At 40.2% G+C, this 16,538-nt stretch overlaps 1 protein-coding gene across 4 annotated transcripts in view; it reads right to left on the bottom strand.

Moving 5' to 3' along the window:
- The window catches only part of Nsd3 (nuclear receptor binding SET domain protein 3), a 102,208-nt gene that overhangs the window by 59,109 nt on the left and 26,561 nt on the right, over positions 1–16,538 (bottom strand). For all 4 annotated transcript variants that reach the window (XM_051182143.1, XM_051182142.1, XM_051182144.1 and 1 more), the window contains exon 2: positions 7,986–8,701. In XM_051182143.1, coding sequence (XP_051038100.1) covers positions 7,986–8,657 — 672 coding nt within the window. In that variant the 5' untranslated portion in view covers positions 8,658–8,701. The remainder of the gene's footprint in view (positions 1–7,985; positions 8,702–16,538) is intronic.

Below are 16,538 nucleotides of genomic sequence, written 5' to 3'. Positions count from 1 at the left end.
AGTTGCTCTCTGTGATGTGTGTGCAGAGGTCAGAAGACACTTGGGAGTCCATTCTCTCCTTCCACCTTTACGTGGCTTCCAGGAACTGGTCACAGGTCACCAGGCTTACTTTACTCAGAAAGCTCCTTTATCCACAGCTCGCCAGCCCAGGTTTCTTTTCTAACATTAGCAGACTGAAGGAAAGCAGGACACTGAAACTGCTCACAAGGTCTAACCTGGAAGTTTGCTGGGAGGAACTTTGGTAATGTGTACAGAGGCCTTACATTTTCAGACCCTTGTCCAGGTCATTTTCTAGAATTGTTTCTGAGGAGGCACTGAGGAGGAAAACTCTTATGTGTAAAGATCTGCAAAGCATCCTGCTGTAAGGAGTATGGTTTTTCCGCCCGCCGCTGGTCTGGTCCTGCTGCCGTGGCAGCCCCAATTAACACACAGAGACTCTGTATTAGATATAATTCTGTTGGCCAGTTACTTGTTTCTTATAGGCTAGCTCTGTCTTAAGTATTGGGGAGCCGGCTGGTATTCTGCTTTCTCCTGACTCTCCATCTTGGCTCCTCCTTCCTCCTTGTCTCCTAGTCCCGCCTATCTTGCTTTCCTATTGGCCAACAGTGCTTTAGTCATTAACCAGTATGAGAAACATATAAAGAATGACATCTCCCATCATCTCCTCTTTTCTGTCTAAAATAAAAAGAAGGGTTTTAACCTTAGCATAGCAAAATATATAACACAACAGTTATCAAATAAGAATCACAGTTAACAATATTTAGTCCATTAACATTTAGCAAGATTAAAAGAAACTATTCTATCATCTATCCTATATTTGTGAGTCTAAAGTCATATATGTAAATTATCTTTAAGCTTAACTAAGGAAAACTATAACCATAACTATCTGTCTTCAACTCCATTAAAGACCACAGAAGGATAGTATATAAACTATAGAAATGACAGAGACAACTCATTGCCTGGTCACCCGAAGATTGCCTGGTCACCCGAAGAAGAATGAGACTCTTAATCTCAGGGTCGTGGGTTCGAGCCCCACGTTGGGCGCCATATGTAAGGAGTACAGTTTTTCCGCCCGCCGCTGGTCTGGTCCCGCCGCCGCGGCAGCCCCAATTAACACACAGAGATTCTGTATTAGATATAATTCTGTCGGCCAGTTACTTGTTTCTTATAGGCTAGCTCTGTCTTAAGTATTAACCCATTTTTGCTGATCTATGTATTTTTCTTACCGGGGAGCCGGCCGGCATTCTGCTTTCTCCCGACTCTCCATCTTGGCTCCTCCTTCCTATTTCCTCCTTGTCTCCTAGTCCCGCCTATCTTGCTTTCCTATTGGCCAACAGTGCTTTATTCATTAACCAGTATGAGAAACATACAGAATGACATCTCCCATCATCCTGCTTATAAAAGCAACATGAGACAACGTCAACAGGGTTGGAGACAGTTCAGCAGTGAGGAGTACCTGCAGTTCCCAGCACCCAAATCTGCTCACAACTGCCTATAACTCCAGCTCCAGGAGCCAAGGCTGTTCACCTCGAAAGGCACTCATGCACATGCCCGCAGAGACACACACACAAGCAAAATTCAATAAATAAGTCTTTGTAAAAATGTACTTATATAAAAATAAAATTGGTTAAATTATGGTATAAAGGCAACATATTCATTATCTATCTTCCTATATATACATTATATACCTGCCACATGAAAGCAGAAGATGGGTATTTGTTGGGAGGAAGGGGACTAGCAAGACAGGTGGGGTGTCAGGGAAGGGTGGTGTTACTTATGCAAGTATGAGTGAGGAATGACACATGAAAATGTCATAATGCAACCTATTATTTTATACATTAACTAAGATATTAATTTAAAATAATGGAATCTAAGCATTCAATTATATTACTTATTAGATCATGATCATCAGAAATACATTCTTTATTCAAGTGAACTTTGGAAGACTTCTTTGGTTAGAAGCAGCGGCTGCTTAGATGACCTGGGCTCGGTTCCCAGAACCCACATAGAGGCTTAAGAGCATCCACAACTCCAGTTCCAGGGGATTCGATGCCTTTTCTGACCTCTAGAAGCACCAAGCATGCACATGGTACACACACATACATGCAGGCAAAACACTCATAAACATAAAAATATTTCAATAAATAAAAATTTTCTGAAATCGTGAACTTTTGACTAGCAGGATGGTAAAGGCACTTGCCACCATGCCTGACAACCTAAGCTCAATTCCTGGGACCCGTACGATGGAGAAGAAGCTTGACTCCTTCAGGCTATTCACTGTCTTCACTTGCACATCAAGGCGTGCACACGTACACGCATGCACACAGGTAACTTCAAAAGTCAATGTCTAAGTTGGGTCTAGTGCTGTGCACCTGTAATACCAGATACCTGGGAGCTAAAGCTTGAGCTGAGGCCAGCAGAGTAACAGAATTTTCATATTAAAAAACGGGGTGGCAGTATAGAACTGACTAGCAAAAGCTGTACTCTGATCCCCCCCTACACATACATACGTATTGATAAATAAATTAGATATGTAGTCCTATAGTAGAGTGCTTGTCAGAGCACATATGAGATGCTGGGTTCATTTTCTAAAGGCTAAAAGGAAGCACAGCAATTTGGAACTAGCAACCAAAGTCTAAAAATGTTTACTCTTCAATTCAGAAATTACATTACAGGAACAAATCCTACAGGAATACAAAAAAGAAGAAATTTAACCAGAGGGATGAGAATTATAGTATTAATACATAGCTATAATCCATATATCTATCAACACCTTCAAACTTTTTACTAAAAAAAAAAATCAAAATTAATGTGTACCTTGAAAAGATCTGACACAACATAAGACAAGCATATGACAGTAATCTGTTTTGAAAATGAGATTAGAGAAATGTTAAAAGAAAACCTGTATTTTTGTATTGTTTCCATTTTCTGTAAAAAGTAAATTTTCTCAGGAGGCAGAGGCAGACCACCCAGGGTTAATCAGACTATGCCTTAAAAACAAATAGATGGGTGGGTAAATAAATAAATAAATCTATGAAGTAAAAGGATTATTTTTATTTGTTTGTTTTGGTCTCTTGCTGTCTTGGAACTCACTATGTAGACCAGGCTGCTCTCAAACTCACAGAGGACCAATCGCCTCTGCATCCCAAGTGCTGGGATTAAAGAACTGTACTACCATGCCTGGCAAAAGATCTTTCTTTTTCTTTTTTTAAAATTTCTTTTCAGAGTTAGATAAAATTCAGAATGCTTAAATAAGGTCCTATGCGTATAAACTGCTGTGGCTCTGACCTCAAGTCCTCTCTGAGAAAGGTTACAATCTGAGACTCAAAGGAAAAGGAGATGGCTTAGTAAAAAGTAGAGAAAAACAACAGGAAGAAGCAAGCAGGTGCAGTAGTTTGAACAGGAGCAGCTCCCATAGACTGTGCTTGAATGCTTGCTTTCCAGTTGGTGAACCTTCTGAGGAGGATTAGGAGTAGGAGTGACCTTGCTGGAGGAAGTGTTTGGCTAAGGGTGGGCTTTGAGGCCCAGTGTCTCTGCCTGCTGCCTGCTGACGCAACGCTTTCCTAGCACCATCTTGTCTGCTTCCAGCCATGTTGATATGGACTAATTCTCTGAAACTGTATGCAAGCCCCCAATTAAATGCAGGGGGAGTTCCAGACAGGGTTTCTGAGCACTAAGATTAAAGATGTGTACCTTTAAGGCCACTGCCCTGGCTCTGAAAGGCCTGTTTTAAGAATATACCCTTTTGGAGCTGGAGAGATGGCTCAGTAGTTAGAGCACTGGGAGCTCTTCTGGGGTTCAACAGCCTTTTCTGTTCTCTGCAGGTACCAGGCAGAAAGATAACACAGACATACATATAGGCCAAAAACCTATGCACATTAACATAATTAACTAATTAGTTAATTTCTTTTTTTTTTTTTTTAAGTCACACCTACTGATCCATTGAACAAGAAAAAGAGAGGCTAAAAGATGAGAATGGAAGAGCAGGCTAGACTGCAAGAGCCTTGTAAACCATGACAAAGTGTTTTATTTCATCTTAAGTACAATGAAAAGCACTGAAGAGACTCAGGCAGACAAGTAATAAGTCATTTTGTAAAGATGCTGTTGGCTGCCATGTAGAAAGCATCTGGAGAGGAAGCAGGGGAAGCTGAGTGTACAAGGCAGAGGGACTGCTGAAGGCACTAGCCCTGCTAGATGCTTCTCTGATGCTGCCATGAGCATGCAAGGAGCAAAATGAGGACAGATCGCACACACCTTTATTCCCAGCACTCTGGAGGCAGAGGGGAGGATCTCTGTGAGTTTGAGGCTAGCCTGGTCTACAAAGCAAGTTCTAGGACAGCCAGGGCTACACTGAGAAACCCTGTCTCAAAAAAAACTCAGAATTGCTCCCTGATCTAATAATTCTACTTCTAGTTGTACTCTCAAATAGAAAGCAGAATCTCAGAAAGCTGTGTCTACAGCTATGTTTATATCAGCATTACTCCAAATAGCTAAAACATGGAATCACACACATACACACACACACCCCAAGTACATAAGTAAATAAGTAAAATATGTTCTAACAATATTAGCTAAATATATTTCAAGATACAAGCAAAATCTTATTCCCCAAAAGAACAAAATACTAATGTTCATATTAACGATGAGAAAAAAAGAGGCTGGACAGATGGCCAAGTTGACAGGATAACTTACTGTGCAAACATAAGAACCTTAGATTATAGCCAAGCATTTACATAAAAAACAGCCAAGCATGGCACACCTGTAACCTCAACACTGTGAGGAATGGAGACAAGAGAACTACTGAGGCTTGCTGCCAACAACGGCTCCAGGCTCAACGAGAACCTATCCCTAGGGAACAAGATAAAGCGTGATAAAGTGGGAGACCCAAAGCTCCTTGAGCCTCCTATAGCCCTACATGCATCACACAGGCACGTGCATTTGCACAGACATGTGCATATGCTGCACACAAACCATACACACATATACACACACACAAAGGGAAAAATTTATAGGAGATGAAGTATGCCTTTTTTTACCCTCTGAGTAACAAAGTTTACGCTGTTATTGTTTAAGTTGTACAAGAAGAACATTTTGTATGTGAACATTTTTCAAGAGCAATGGGGCATTTACTAATGATCCCCACCTCACTCTTCTCCCATCACCACAGACTCCCCATCCTGTCTTGAACTTACTCTGTAAATGTTCCTTCCTGAAGGTTAAGTGCTTGTGGCTTTAGACATGCTCTACCATACATGGCTCCTAAATTCTAGTAAAGCAGAATGCAAGTTCAAGAACAAAGCAGACCGTTTTGCTTCTAATGGCTCCCAGCTCTTTTTCCATTAGGGGTTTTCATGTACTTTTTGTTTGTGTTGGGTTTTTTGTTATTCTGTTAGACTTTTGAGACAGGGTCTCATGTAGCCCAGGTTAGCTTACTATATAGCCAAAGATAACTCTTAACTCGTGATCCTCCTGCTTCTACTTCCCAAATGCTACACGCATGTACCATTATGACGTTTTTAACAAACTTTATCGCAAAAGTATAGCCTAATAAACATGGCTGAATATTATCCTACTTGCCAGAATCTATAGCAAAAGACAGTCCAGCACAGCAGTTCTTAGGAACTAATAAGCTAAAAGCCAAATCCAGATCTTCTCAATTTTTGTGACTCTCCAAAGCCATTGTGTACCCATCTCTCTTCACTATAGGTCTTGGCAAGATGTTACAATGGGGCTGGGAATGTTGCTTAGTGGTACAGCACGTACCTACTATGTGCAAAGTTAGAGTAAAGAAATGCTATATTGAGTGTGTCTGGAGTGTACAATTAACTTCTATCCTCCCATTTATTAATTTACTCCACAGAAAGTCAATATAAGACATATGGAAGGTAGTTCTGTGTGGGATATTTGTTAAATGACATCAAGGGAGTTGGAGAGATGGCTCAGTGGTTCAGTGGTTAAGAACATATGCTGTTCTCCCACAGAACCCACATTCAACTTCCAACAACCACAGCAAGTGCCTCACAACAGCCTGTAACTCTATTGTTTGTTTGTTTGTTTGTTTGTTTTTCAAGTCAGGGTTTCTCTGTAGTTTTGGAGCCTGTCCTGAAACTTACTTTGTAGACCAGGCTGACCTCAAACTCACAGAGATCCACCTGCCTCTGCCTCCTGAGGGCTGAGAATAAAGGAGCAGCACCTTCTTCCCCAAGTCATCCTCTGACCTCCATGCATGCAGTATGACACACATGTGCACATGTTTTAAAAACAGCATTTTAGAGAGCACTTCATTGTATGCTAACTTTAAAAGCCAATGGAAGAGAAAGGAAAGGGAGGGGACTGAAGAGATGGCAGCTCTTAGGGGACCTGGGTTCCATTTCCAGCACCCACGTGGTGGTTTGTTATTGTAACTTCAGTTCTAGGGAATGCAATGTCCAGTCTCTCTCCACAGGGACTGCATGCACATGACACATAGACACACACGCAGGCAAACACCCACACATTTCTTTTCAATCTAGAGTCTTCATTCTACGACACCAGGGTTACTGAGTATCTCTGACTGTTCTTAATCACTCAATTCTATTTCTTTCATAGCATGTGACACCCTTTAAACCTTTGTGTGTGGTGTGTACATACATTCATACATACGCGCATATGAATGAACTGGGAAATAAGCACCCATGGGCAGGCGTCTTTTGCTTTACTTTCACTCACACCTTCAATTCTTAGAACAATGTCAGACACATGACATTCAATCAACAAGTGTTAAATGAATAAGAAAATGACAGAAAAATAGGAAAATATGTGAAATACCTACTGTGATCCTTACGGGGCAGGGGGAAGGGAGGAAATCAATCGCATTTGGGTCATATAAAATAGGATACAGCTACCCAAGAAATGTTCAATTAACAAGACGTAATCTTTCTTTGAAGAGTAAATTCACTTACTCAGATATATAAATATGAAAACAAATAACTGTCACAAAATAAGCATTTATTAGTTTCTTCCTAAATTTATACCTAGGAAACATCTGTAGTTTATATCACAACCTCTTCATTCAACTTAGCACTGATCTATTACATACTTACTATTATTATCTTATTGCCATGAAACTTCACAATCAAATCTCAAGACAGTAAAATAATCTACCAGAGCTGGCCATGGTGGTTCATGCCTTTGGATTAAAAACCAATAAATAAATAGATAGATAGGTAGATAAATAAATAATAGCAACAAAAATTCACCAGTACACATGGACTTTTATAAAAACTCTGCCTGGCTGGGCAGTGGTGGTACACACCTTTAATCCCAGCACTTGGGATCCAAGGCAGGTAGACCCCTGTGAGTTAGAGGCCAGCCTGATCTAAAGAATGAGTTGCTAGGACTGTTTCACAGAGAAACCTGTCTGGAAAAACCAAAAACTCTGCCTAAAGTCCTAATCAGCATATTTTAATAATCTGACTTTATTTTTTTTTTATTTTTTTTTTTATTTTTGAGACAGAGTCTCACTATGTCATCCTGGCTGGCCTGGAACTGGCTATGTAGACCAGGATCACCTCAAATTCACATAGATCTAGTGATCAGCATCTGTTTCCACTTCCCCCTCGCAACCCCTGGGGAATGTCCTGACTGTAAATAGCTTTCCCTCCAACTTTTGCTTAGTTAGCAGCAAAGGGTTCTAGAACAGCCAGGGCTACACAGAGAAACCTTATCCAATAAAAAAAGAAAGAGAGAGAGAGAGAGAAGGAGGGAGGGAGAGAGAGAACAAGATTCTTCATGCCAAACACTTTTAAAATATCTCTTCATTAATAATGTCCATTATACTCACCGAACATTTATTCATTAATTATATTTCCAAATACCCTGCTAATGATTACAGGAAAGAACTCACCAGAAATATACTTGAAGAAAAAAAAACAGACATAAAAAGATTTCAAATTTCCAGTAAGCATAAAAGATTACAAAACTTTACACAAAATGTTTCAACTTACATTTTGTCCCTCTGATTCTAATTTGGGGATTTTGTGTGACTTGCGCTCTTCAGACCTGGATGCCTCGTGCTTGTTGCTTTTTTTCCTTTTTTCCTTTCTGCTTTCATGCTTTGATTTCATGTGCCCACTTGCCTGGACTTCATTTAAAAGGTCTCCACAAAGGGAGGACTCAAACAATTCCCTGCCATTCTGGATAGTTTTGGTTATTTTTAGTTTAATCTCAGGTGAGCCCGTCTTCTTTGGAATTACAGTTTGTGGTACCGAAGGAGGAGGTGGTGGCTGTGGAGAAGGTTTTTCCAGGATTTCATGTGGTCTTGTGTTTGGAATTTCTGAATGGTAATAGTCAGTGGGGCTAAAGTTTCTAACTGCACCAAAACCGTTGGCTGACCCATTGGGATACTGATTATATGGCGGGTATTTGGTTTGAGTTTCATACAAGCTGATCGATGGTGGGTAGCCATTTGTGAGTGGAGGAAGGTCTTCTGTTGTGGGTGGATACTGAAAACCTTGTTGCAAAGTAGCTTCAAAGGGTGTCTGGCCACCATCTTCAACAATGTCACTGTTGTTATCAAAGGCATCCTCCTGGCGGATGTTGGCGGAGTCAATGAGTTGAGGTGGTTGCTGAATTGTGTTTCCCATGATCCCTTGCATGAAAGAGAAGGAGAAATCCATTGTTCTGCTCCAGCATCCTTAACTTTCCCTTTCTCTCACCGAGCCTAAAAGTAGAAGATTAAAAAGTATTAGAATTCTAATAGGCAAGAAGACAACCAATTGATAAGTGTTTTAAACCTAATTTTCAAATTCAGATATGCAGACATTAAGCGTACATATTTGTAAAATAAAACAAATAGGATCTACTATGGAGCCCAGGCTGTCCTTAAATTGGGAGCCTCCTCACTCATCCTCCCAGGTACTGGGATTGTAGGAACACACCATCACACCCAGCAAAAATCCAGGTTACTTTCATAATAATTTTAGCATGTGGAAGTAATTTTCATACTTACATACCCCCTATTTTTTGTTCGTTTTTTTGTTTGTTTGCTTGTTTGAAACAGGGTTTCTCTGTGTAGCTCTGGCTGTTCTGGAACTAGCTCTGTAGACCAGGCTGGCCTTGACCTCAGAGATCTGCCTGCCTCTGCTTCCTAGTGCTGGTTATACTTCAGTCTTTAAATTTAGTATATGGACATGTCTACAGAAAACTTCTGGAGGCAGAGTCTCACTATGTGGCCTAAGTTGTCCTCAAACTCATGGATATTGGGATTATAGGCATGTACTACCATATACAGCTTTCAAATGTTTCCTTCAGCAGGGTACACTATCAGATGCCTGTCATCCCAAGTTTGAGGAGGTGGAGATAGAAGGATCTTGAGTTGGAGGACAAACTGAGCTATATTTAAGGAGACTCTGTCTCATAGAAGGGAAAACAAAACAAAAGACTTCAAATTATAAATCTGTGCATTTATCTATTCATACAGGGCAGATTTAAAAACTGTATCTAACTGCAAACTATTCTACTGACCATATCATGTCAATTTATAATCATATTAATAGTGTGTAATGATAGAGTGTAATTCTCTACTCTTGGCCATTATCTAGTTGTTTTAAAAGTGGTGTATACAGGATATTCATTATAAATGCACAGCCAGTGACCCACTCTTGAAGGCTCCAGTTTAATAAAGTCTCTGTGTGGTGTGTGTGGAGGGGGTGTCAGAGCATAAGTGTTTTAAGATCACATCCAACTGATTCTTGAGGCAAGTCCTTTGTTAGATCACTGCAGTTAACCACTATATTTATTATACAAATATGCAATGTGTCTACAAGGTATCTGAACATGCCTACTAGGTAAATGTTATAATATAGACAGTTATCTGCAACAAGACCACCCTGTCTTGTCAGAAGGTTGGACAAGACCACATCCAAGATAAAGGATTAATGAATAGTCCATATATTACTTCTACATTTTCATCTACAGAGCAAACAGGTTTTTATTACTATATTGACTCTGATGAGCTGATTTTAGCTATTTGAAGTATTCTGAAGACTTCTGATGTTAGTACTCAGGCATCAGTATTGGCCTGTCCTTGGGGTTCTGACAGGATACAACCTCAGCTGTAGCCACTAAAAGCATCACCTGTAAATATTCACTGTGTGCCCTTTTACAAGGGCCCTGCTCACCTCCCATCCTCTCTTTCTTTCTCTCCCTCTCTCTGTTCTGCTGTCTCTACTCTCTCTTGCTGCTCCTATCTCCAGAGGCCAGTTCCCCCCTCCCAGCTCCCTTTTTATAATCCCTTTCCCTAATGAAAAAACAAAAAAACAAAAACAGAAACAAAAAACCCTCTGCTTGAACCCTGTCTCATGGCATCTTTCTCTCACATGCTGCTTTTCCTAAATTATCACATCTGAGGCATAAAGACCAGTTCAATTCTATGATTAATTAACAGTGTTTATCATCTTAGTTTGAGTAGTGTCTAGTACTGAAATTGTGTTTCCCATGATCCCTTGCATGAAAGAGAATGAGAAATCCAAATAGCAAATCAGAAAGGAAAAAAAAAAAAAAAAAAAAAAAAAAAAAAACCTAACAATATACCTTGTTGCACTGTAAGCAAGCAAATAACTGGAGACTTTTTAAAATTGCAAACAAAAATAAAAAGGCAAATGATGGCCAGGTATGGTGGAACACACCTTTAATCCTAGCACTTGGAGAAGCAGAGGCAGGCAGATCTCTTTAAATTCAAGGCCAGCCTAGTCTACACAGTGAATTCCAGGGCAGCCAGAGCTATTTACGGAGACCATCTATAAATAAAAAAGAACAAAAAACAAAGAAATGCGTAGGACTACTAAATCCAACTCCCAGAATTGCTCTCCACTGAGGCAACAGATGGTAAGTAGTGAAGAACATTCTTACTTTCTATCTCCTCTGGGCCAGGTACCTTCATATGTTACCTCATTCACCCCTCATGACAACCCGATAGGTAGTTAGGTATTGTGATTCCCATACAAGAATGGGAAGGTCTGAGGGAGGGGTTAAGTCGAGTGCCTAAACCACAAAGCAAAGGGTAGCACTGGACTGCTTAAGGACAGGCTCATGTGCCTCTAAAGCCCATGGTCTTTAGCACTATACTATCTCCTCCTTCAAGCTATCAGTTTCTAGAGAATTCATTCTTTTTGTTCATGTATTTTATTCCTGGACAACTGTCAAAACAGCAACTCTTCGAATAACTACTTCTAATGTTTAAACAGTGCTGTATATAAAGTTCAACATGAAAGCCTCCCAGTAACCTTTCCCCAGATTTTATCTCTTATGACAGATGGAGAAGTAGGGGCAGAGAGAATTAAGACAAGTAAACACAACTCCACCAACTGACTGTTAAGCATCAACTCAGCTGGCTCCAGATTTGTGCCCCTAGGTAGCACACTCCATTCACTGACAGCACTGAGAAATATTAGGAGTAATGTCTTAGGATATCGAGCAAGCATAGAGACCTTTCTACAATCTGACCCTTGATAAAAAACATATAGCTCACAAAAACAGACAGAAGATTTTCTCCTAGTTGGCTGCAGCTGTCAACTCGGACAGAGCCCTGAGTTATTGGGGAATATTATTGGGGGACTGCCTCCATCAGACTAGCCTATGGGCATGTCTGTGGGCATTTTCTTGATGGCTAACTGATACAGGAAGGCCCAGCCCACTCTGGACAGTACCATTACTAGGCAGCAGACCCTGTGCTACTTAAGAAAGCTAACTGAGGAGCAAGCATATCAGTAAGCAGCATTCCTCATGGTTCCTGCTCAACTTCCCTTCCCTCAATGATGGACATGACCTGGAAGTATAAGATGAAACAAGTTTCCTCCCCGACTCCTCCCGCCCCAGCCAAGCTGCCTTTGGTCACAGTTTTTATCACAGTAACAGAAGAGTAATCTAGAAAGGACAACTTCTGACTCTGTTACCACACACAAAGTACCACACAGATGGCAATAAAAACTTTCCATTGATACTTCAACTTAAAGGCATGTTAAATATTCACATCCAACAAGATGCAACCTGTATTTTTAGTTATGATCACTGTCATAGATGACATAAGCTTCCAAATGAGTCTCCCAAATCAGCCAAAGAGTCTTCAGATACATATGTTAAGACTCAAATTTCTATGCTTTTCCCTAATACCAAACAAAAGCTACTGAGAATTTTGACTTTTTTTCTTGTTTTCCCTGCTCTATCCCTAACTACAAATATTTTTGTTCTAGTTTGAAATGAGAAGTGGCATGACCATTATAAATGCATTGGAAGTTGCAATGACAAGAGTATTTTTTTTTAAAGTACTGAGAGTGCTAGGGATTACACCCAAGACCTTGCTTGTGTACCCTTTGCTCTACTACTGAGCTACATTCCTAGTAGAAGTATACTATAGTATATGTTGTTTAAGTATTCCTAGTACTGTTTTTAAAGTGTGCGTGTGTGTGTGTGTGTGTGTGTGTGTGTGTGTGTGTGTGTGTGTGTGTGTACACGCACGCCTCATATGCATACATGTGATTCAAGTGTCCATAGAGGCTTGTAGATCCCCTGGAACTGAAATTACAAGGGGGCTGTGAGCTGTCCAAGATGGGTGCTGGGATCCAATCTTGGATCCTCCACAAGAGCAGTCAGTGCTCTTAACCTCTCAGCCATCTCTCCAGCCCCCAATGTGCATTCTCACTTCATAGGCAAAACAACCCTGGAAGGCTGCCAAAGCAGATGTGCATTAGCTCCACTTACTAGATAACTACACTAAATACCGGAGATGTAGATTTTCTCAGGACCACAAAGCTAATTAGTGATTTGGCTTGAAGACTAGATTTCCTGCTTTCTAATCTTGTGTTCTTTTTCACAGTATCTTTGCCAGAGAGAAAATGATACCATAAGGACAACCATACTTTAACCTCAGGAGTCACACATTCAGGACCAAAAGCAGGCCTCTCCCTATTCAACTTTGCTTCCCTATCATTTTTTCATGGCTTCTGTCCTTTTTTAGCTTCCCATATTACAAATCACAGAATCATAAGTGACTTACTCTTCCTTCCCTGTTAAATCACAAAACTAGTTTGAACACATCCTATAGTTTCTTCTTTAAGTTTTGTTGTCTGAGACAGGACCTCCCTATGCTGCCCTGGATAGCCTGGAACTTGCAATGTAGCCTAGGCTGGCCTTGAACTCAGATATCTACCTGTCTCTGCCTCCTGAGTACCATGTCTGGCAGTTTCGTTTAAAATCTGATTTATTCTTTGACTTATAATTTCAAAACACAAACCATCCATCCCTCAGCACCTTATCCTTGACTATGATCATTGACTTTCCTAGATACTGCTTTTATTTTGTTTTTAATGTGGCCCAAGATGACCTGGACTGAACTCATGGCGACCTTCCTGTCTCAGCCTCCCAAACGCTGAGACTACAGGCAACAGTTACCACACCTGGCTATCTGGATACGTCTCGCCTCTACCTTTTCTTCACAGCAGTTAGAAAATAGTTCTTGAAACCAGACTTCTGTAAGTCTAATTCCAAACATAGAAGCACTACACAGCTTCATAAATTAGCAAATCTCCTCCAGGTCTTTCAAGGGATTCTATAACCTTTTGCTCATCAATCCAAATAACATGTGCTTGAAACACTTTTCTGAGCATCTACAGAGACAAAATTGTAGACTCAGTCTCACATTATACTTAACTCTATGAAGCAAATAATATTTCCATTTTACACAAGAAACGATTAAAAAAGAAATCAAATGATTTTCTCTCAGTGCAGCCAGCAGAAGTTGGATGAAATGGTAAAGCTGAGATCTCACCCAGTAGCAGTACCGTCTCTGCAAGCACCTTCACTGTTCCTACTATGGAAATGTCTCACTTTCCCCTAACACTCTACGTGTAATGCAAATGCCTATGGGAAGGCACTCCTTGCATCTGAAACTCTCAGTGTCCTTCCAATCTTCCTTCCAAAAGAAGCTCCATCTGTCAGCTTTCCAAGCAGGAAGCCTTAGAAATACAGTATATCACCTGAGTTTTATTCCTTAAATATGTCAACTCCCAATCATCTATGTCACCTCATCTCTTGAAGACCTCTCAGCTTTCTAATTCCATAGCTAACATTCGGGGTTCAATGTGAAACTGCCCCCCAAAATGCTCATGCTACTTCTCAGTTCAAATTAAAAGCAAAATATTTGTAGTTAGGGATAGAGCAGGGAAAATAAGAAAAATGTCAAAATTCTTAATAGTTTCTATTTGGTATTAGTGAAAAGCATAGGAACTTGAGTCTTAACACACTGTAAACTCACTCTCACATTTGACTTTGTAGGTCTCCCTCAATTACATGCCACTTTTTTTTTTTTTTTTTTTGAGACAGATTTTTTTTCATTCATCATAGAGCTCATGACTAGTCGGACAGTAGGCAACAAAGTCCCTGTCTCTGCTACCTCAGCACCAGGATTACTGGCATGTGCTGTTGTGCCTGGCTTTTTACATGGGTGTTGGAGATCTGAACTCAGGCTATCGTGTGTGCACCACAAGCACTTTACTGGCTGAGCCATCTCCTCAACCTGTAGTCACAATTGTTCACCATTGTGGATTCTAACCATATGAAACCACAAGCCCCCCCCCCTTTTTTTTTTTAAATAAGCTGTCCTGGTTGTCATGTTTTGTCAAATAATAGAAAAGAAACTATGGTAATCTCCATTATATATCTTCTGTTTTTGTCCTGGTTGTCATGTTCTGTCAAATAATAGAAAAGTAACTATGATAATCTCCATTATATATTTTCTGCTTTACCTGTCTGGACCATCCATCATCCCTCAGTGGGGCCTTCTCAGGTCCACTACACATTCTCCTCATGAAGCCTACTTTTTCCCTTTTATGGTACATAGCATGCTATGTATTATACAAGGATGAGGTTGTTCTCCAAGAATTCTTCTAATAAATATCTACCCCCACTTACTGAGCTGTATACTCTAGAAGAGACATTCAATGTTGTTCTGAATGCTCAATAAACGAATGAATAAAAAGGGCTGGAGAAATGGCTAAAGGGTTGAGAGTTCTTGTTACTCTTGCAGAGGACCCAGGTTTCGTTCCCAGCACCATAGAGTTGTTTGCGTCCACCCATAACTCCAGTTTCAGGGGGTCTAATACCTTTGTCTATCCTTCGAGGGCACCAGGACACAAGTGTCAACAGACATGCATTCAGGCGAAATATTCATGTACAGAAAATAAAATAATAAATCTAAAAAAGGAGCTTCAAAAAAAAAAAAAAAAAAAAAAAAAACAGTGATTGGAAGAACCCTCACCTTAAAATACTGGTACACCTCCATTGCCTGCCAATTTCCTGAGTATACCAGCCTTCAGCCTTCAGCATAACCCACTCACCCAGAAGCTAACTGCATGATAAAAATGTGATATGCTTGCCATAATAGAACACCTGACACCTGTGGTTATGTTGTCAACTGCTCTTACACAAAGTACCAGGTAATTCAATGACAAAGGACAGTAACTTCAGCAAGTAAGGCTGACTTGAATCCCTGGATGAGTTGGGAACCCCAATCTCTGGTGTTCATAATAAACAGAAGTAATTTAAATTATACAAACCAAAACACCAAAGTTAAAATTGTAAAATTTCCAGAAAAAAAAAATACAAGAGAAAATGTTAGGCAAAAGACACAAGCATCGTGGCCCAGGAAAGAAAAAGACAGATAAAATGAACTTCAAAATCATTAAGAAACAAAAAGGTAAATGATAGGCAAGAAGAACCTATTTTCAAAGCATAGCTGACAAAGGGCTTTATTGCAGGAACTAGTTTTGAGTTAGGGGAAGACCACATGTCTGAGAGAAATGAACCTCACACTGTGGTAAAGGCCTTTCTCTAACTGGTAGGTGATTGCAGCCCTCAGCCTCCCAAGTGCTAGGACTCCAGACCTGTGCGACCATGACAGCAACAACTTCATAGTCATACTCTAGGACACGAGGGCTCATTAAAGGTTTTCAACAAAAATGACTTAACTGAAACAACAGTTTAAATATGTCACTCTAGATTACTTATTAATTAAAAGCAGAAAATATATAATGGAGATTATCATAGTTACTTTTCTATTATTTGACAGAACATGACAACCAGGACAAAAACAGAAGATATATAATGGAGATTACCATAGTTTCTTTTCTATTATTTGACAAAACATGACAACCAGGACAGCTTATTTAAAAAAAAAAGGGGGGGGGCTTGTGGTTTCATATGGTTAGAATCCACAATGGTGAAGCAAAGCCATGGAGTCAGGAGCAATTGAGAACTAACCTATGGATCCACAGCAGGAGGCAGAGAGTAGCTCAGTCTTTTGAAACCTCACACCCAATCCCAGTGACAAACCTCCTGCAGTAAGCCACAAACAGTTCCACCAACTAAGGACCAAGTATTTAAAGGCCCAAGACTTCCATCTCAATCAAAGCACACAGTGGCATGTTAATACCTACCACTTAAACAAGTTCCTAGCTAGTATTAACCACGGTGAGATATCCATGATTACACAGCTCAGACTGTGA

The sequence above is a fragment of the Phodopus roborovskii genome, unplaced genomic scaffold, assembly GCF_943737965.1.
Source record: "Phodopus roborovskii unplaced genomic scaffold, PHOROB, whole genome shotgun sequence".
In the NCBI taxonomy this organism is placed as follows: domain Eukaryota; kingdom Metazoa; phylum Chordata; class Mammalia; order Rodentia; family Cricetidae; genus Phodopus; species Phodopus roborovskii.
This window is presented reverse-complemented; position numbering and strand designations above follow the sequence as displayed.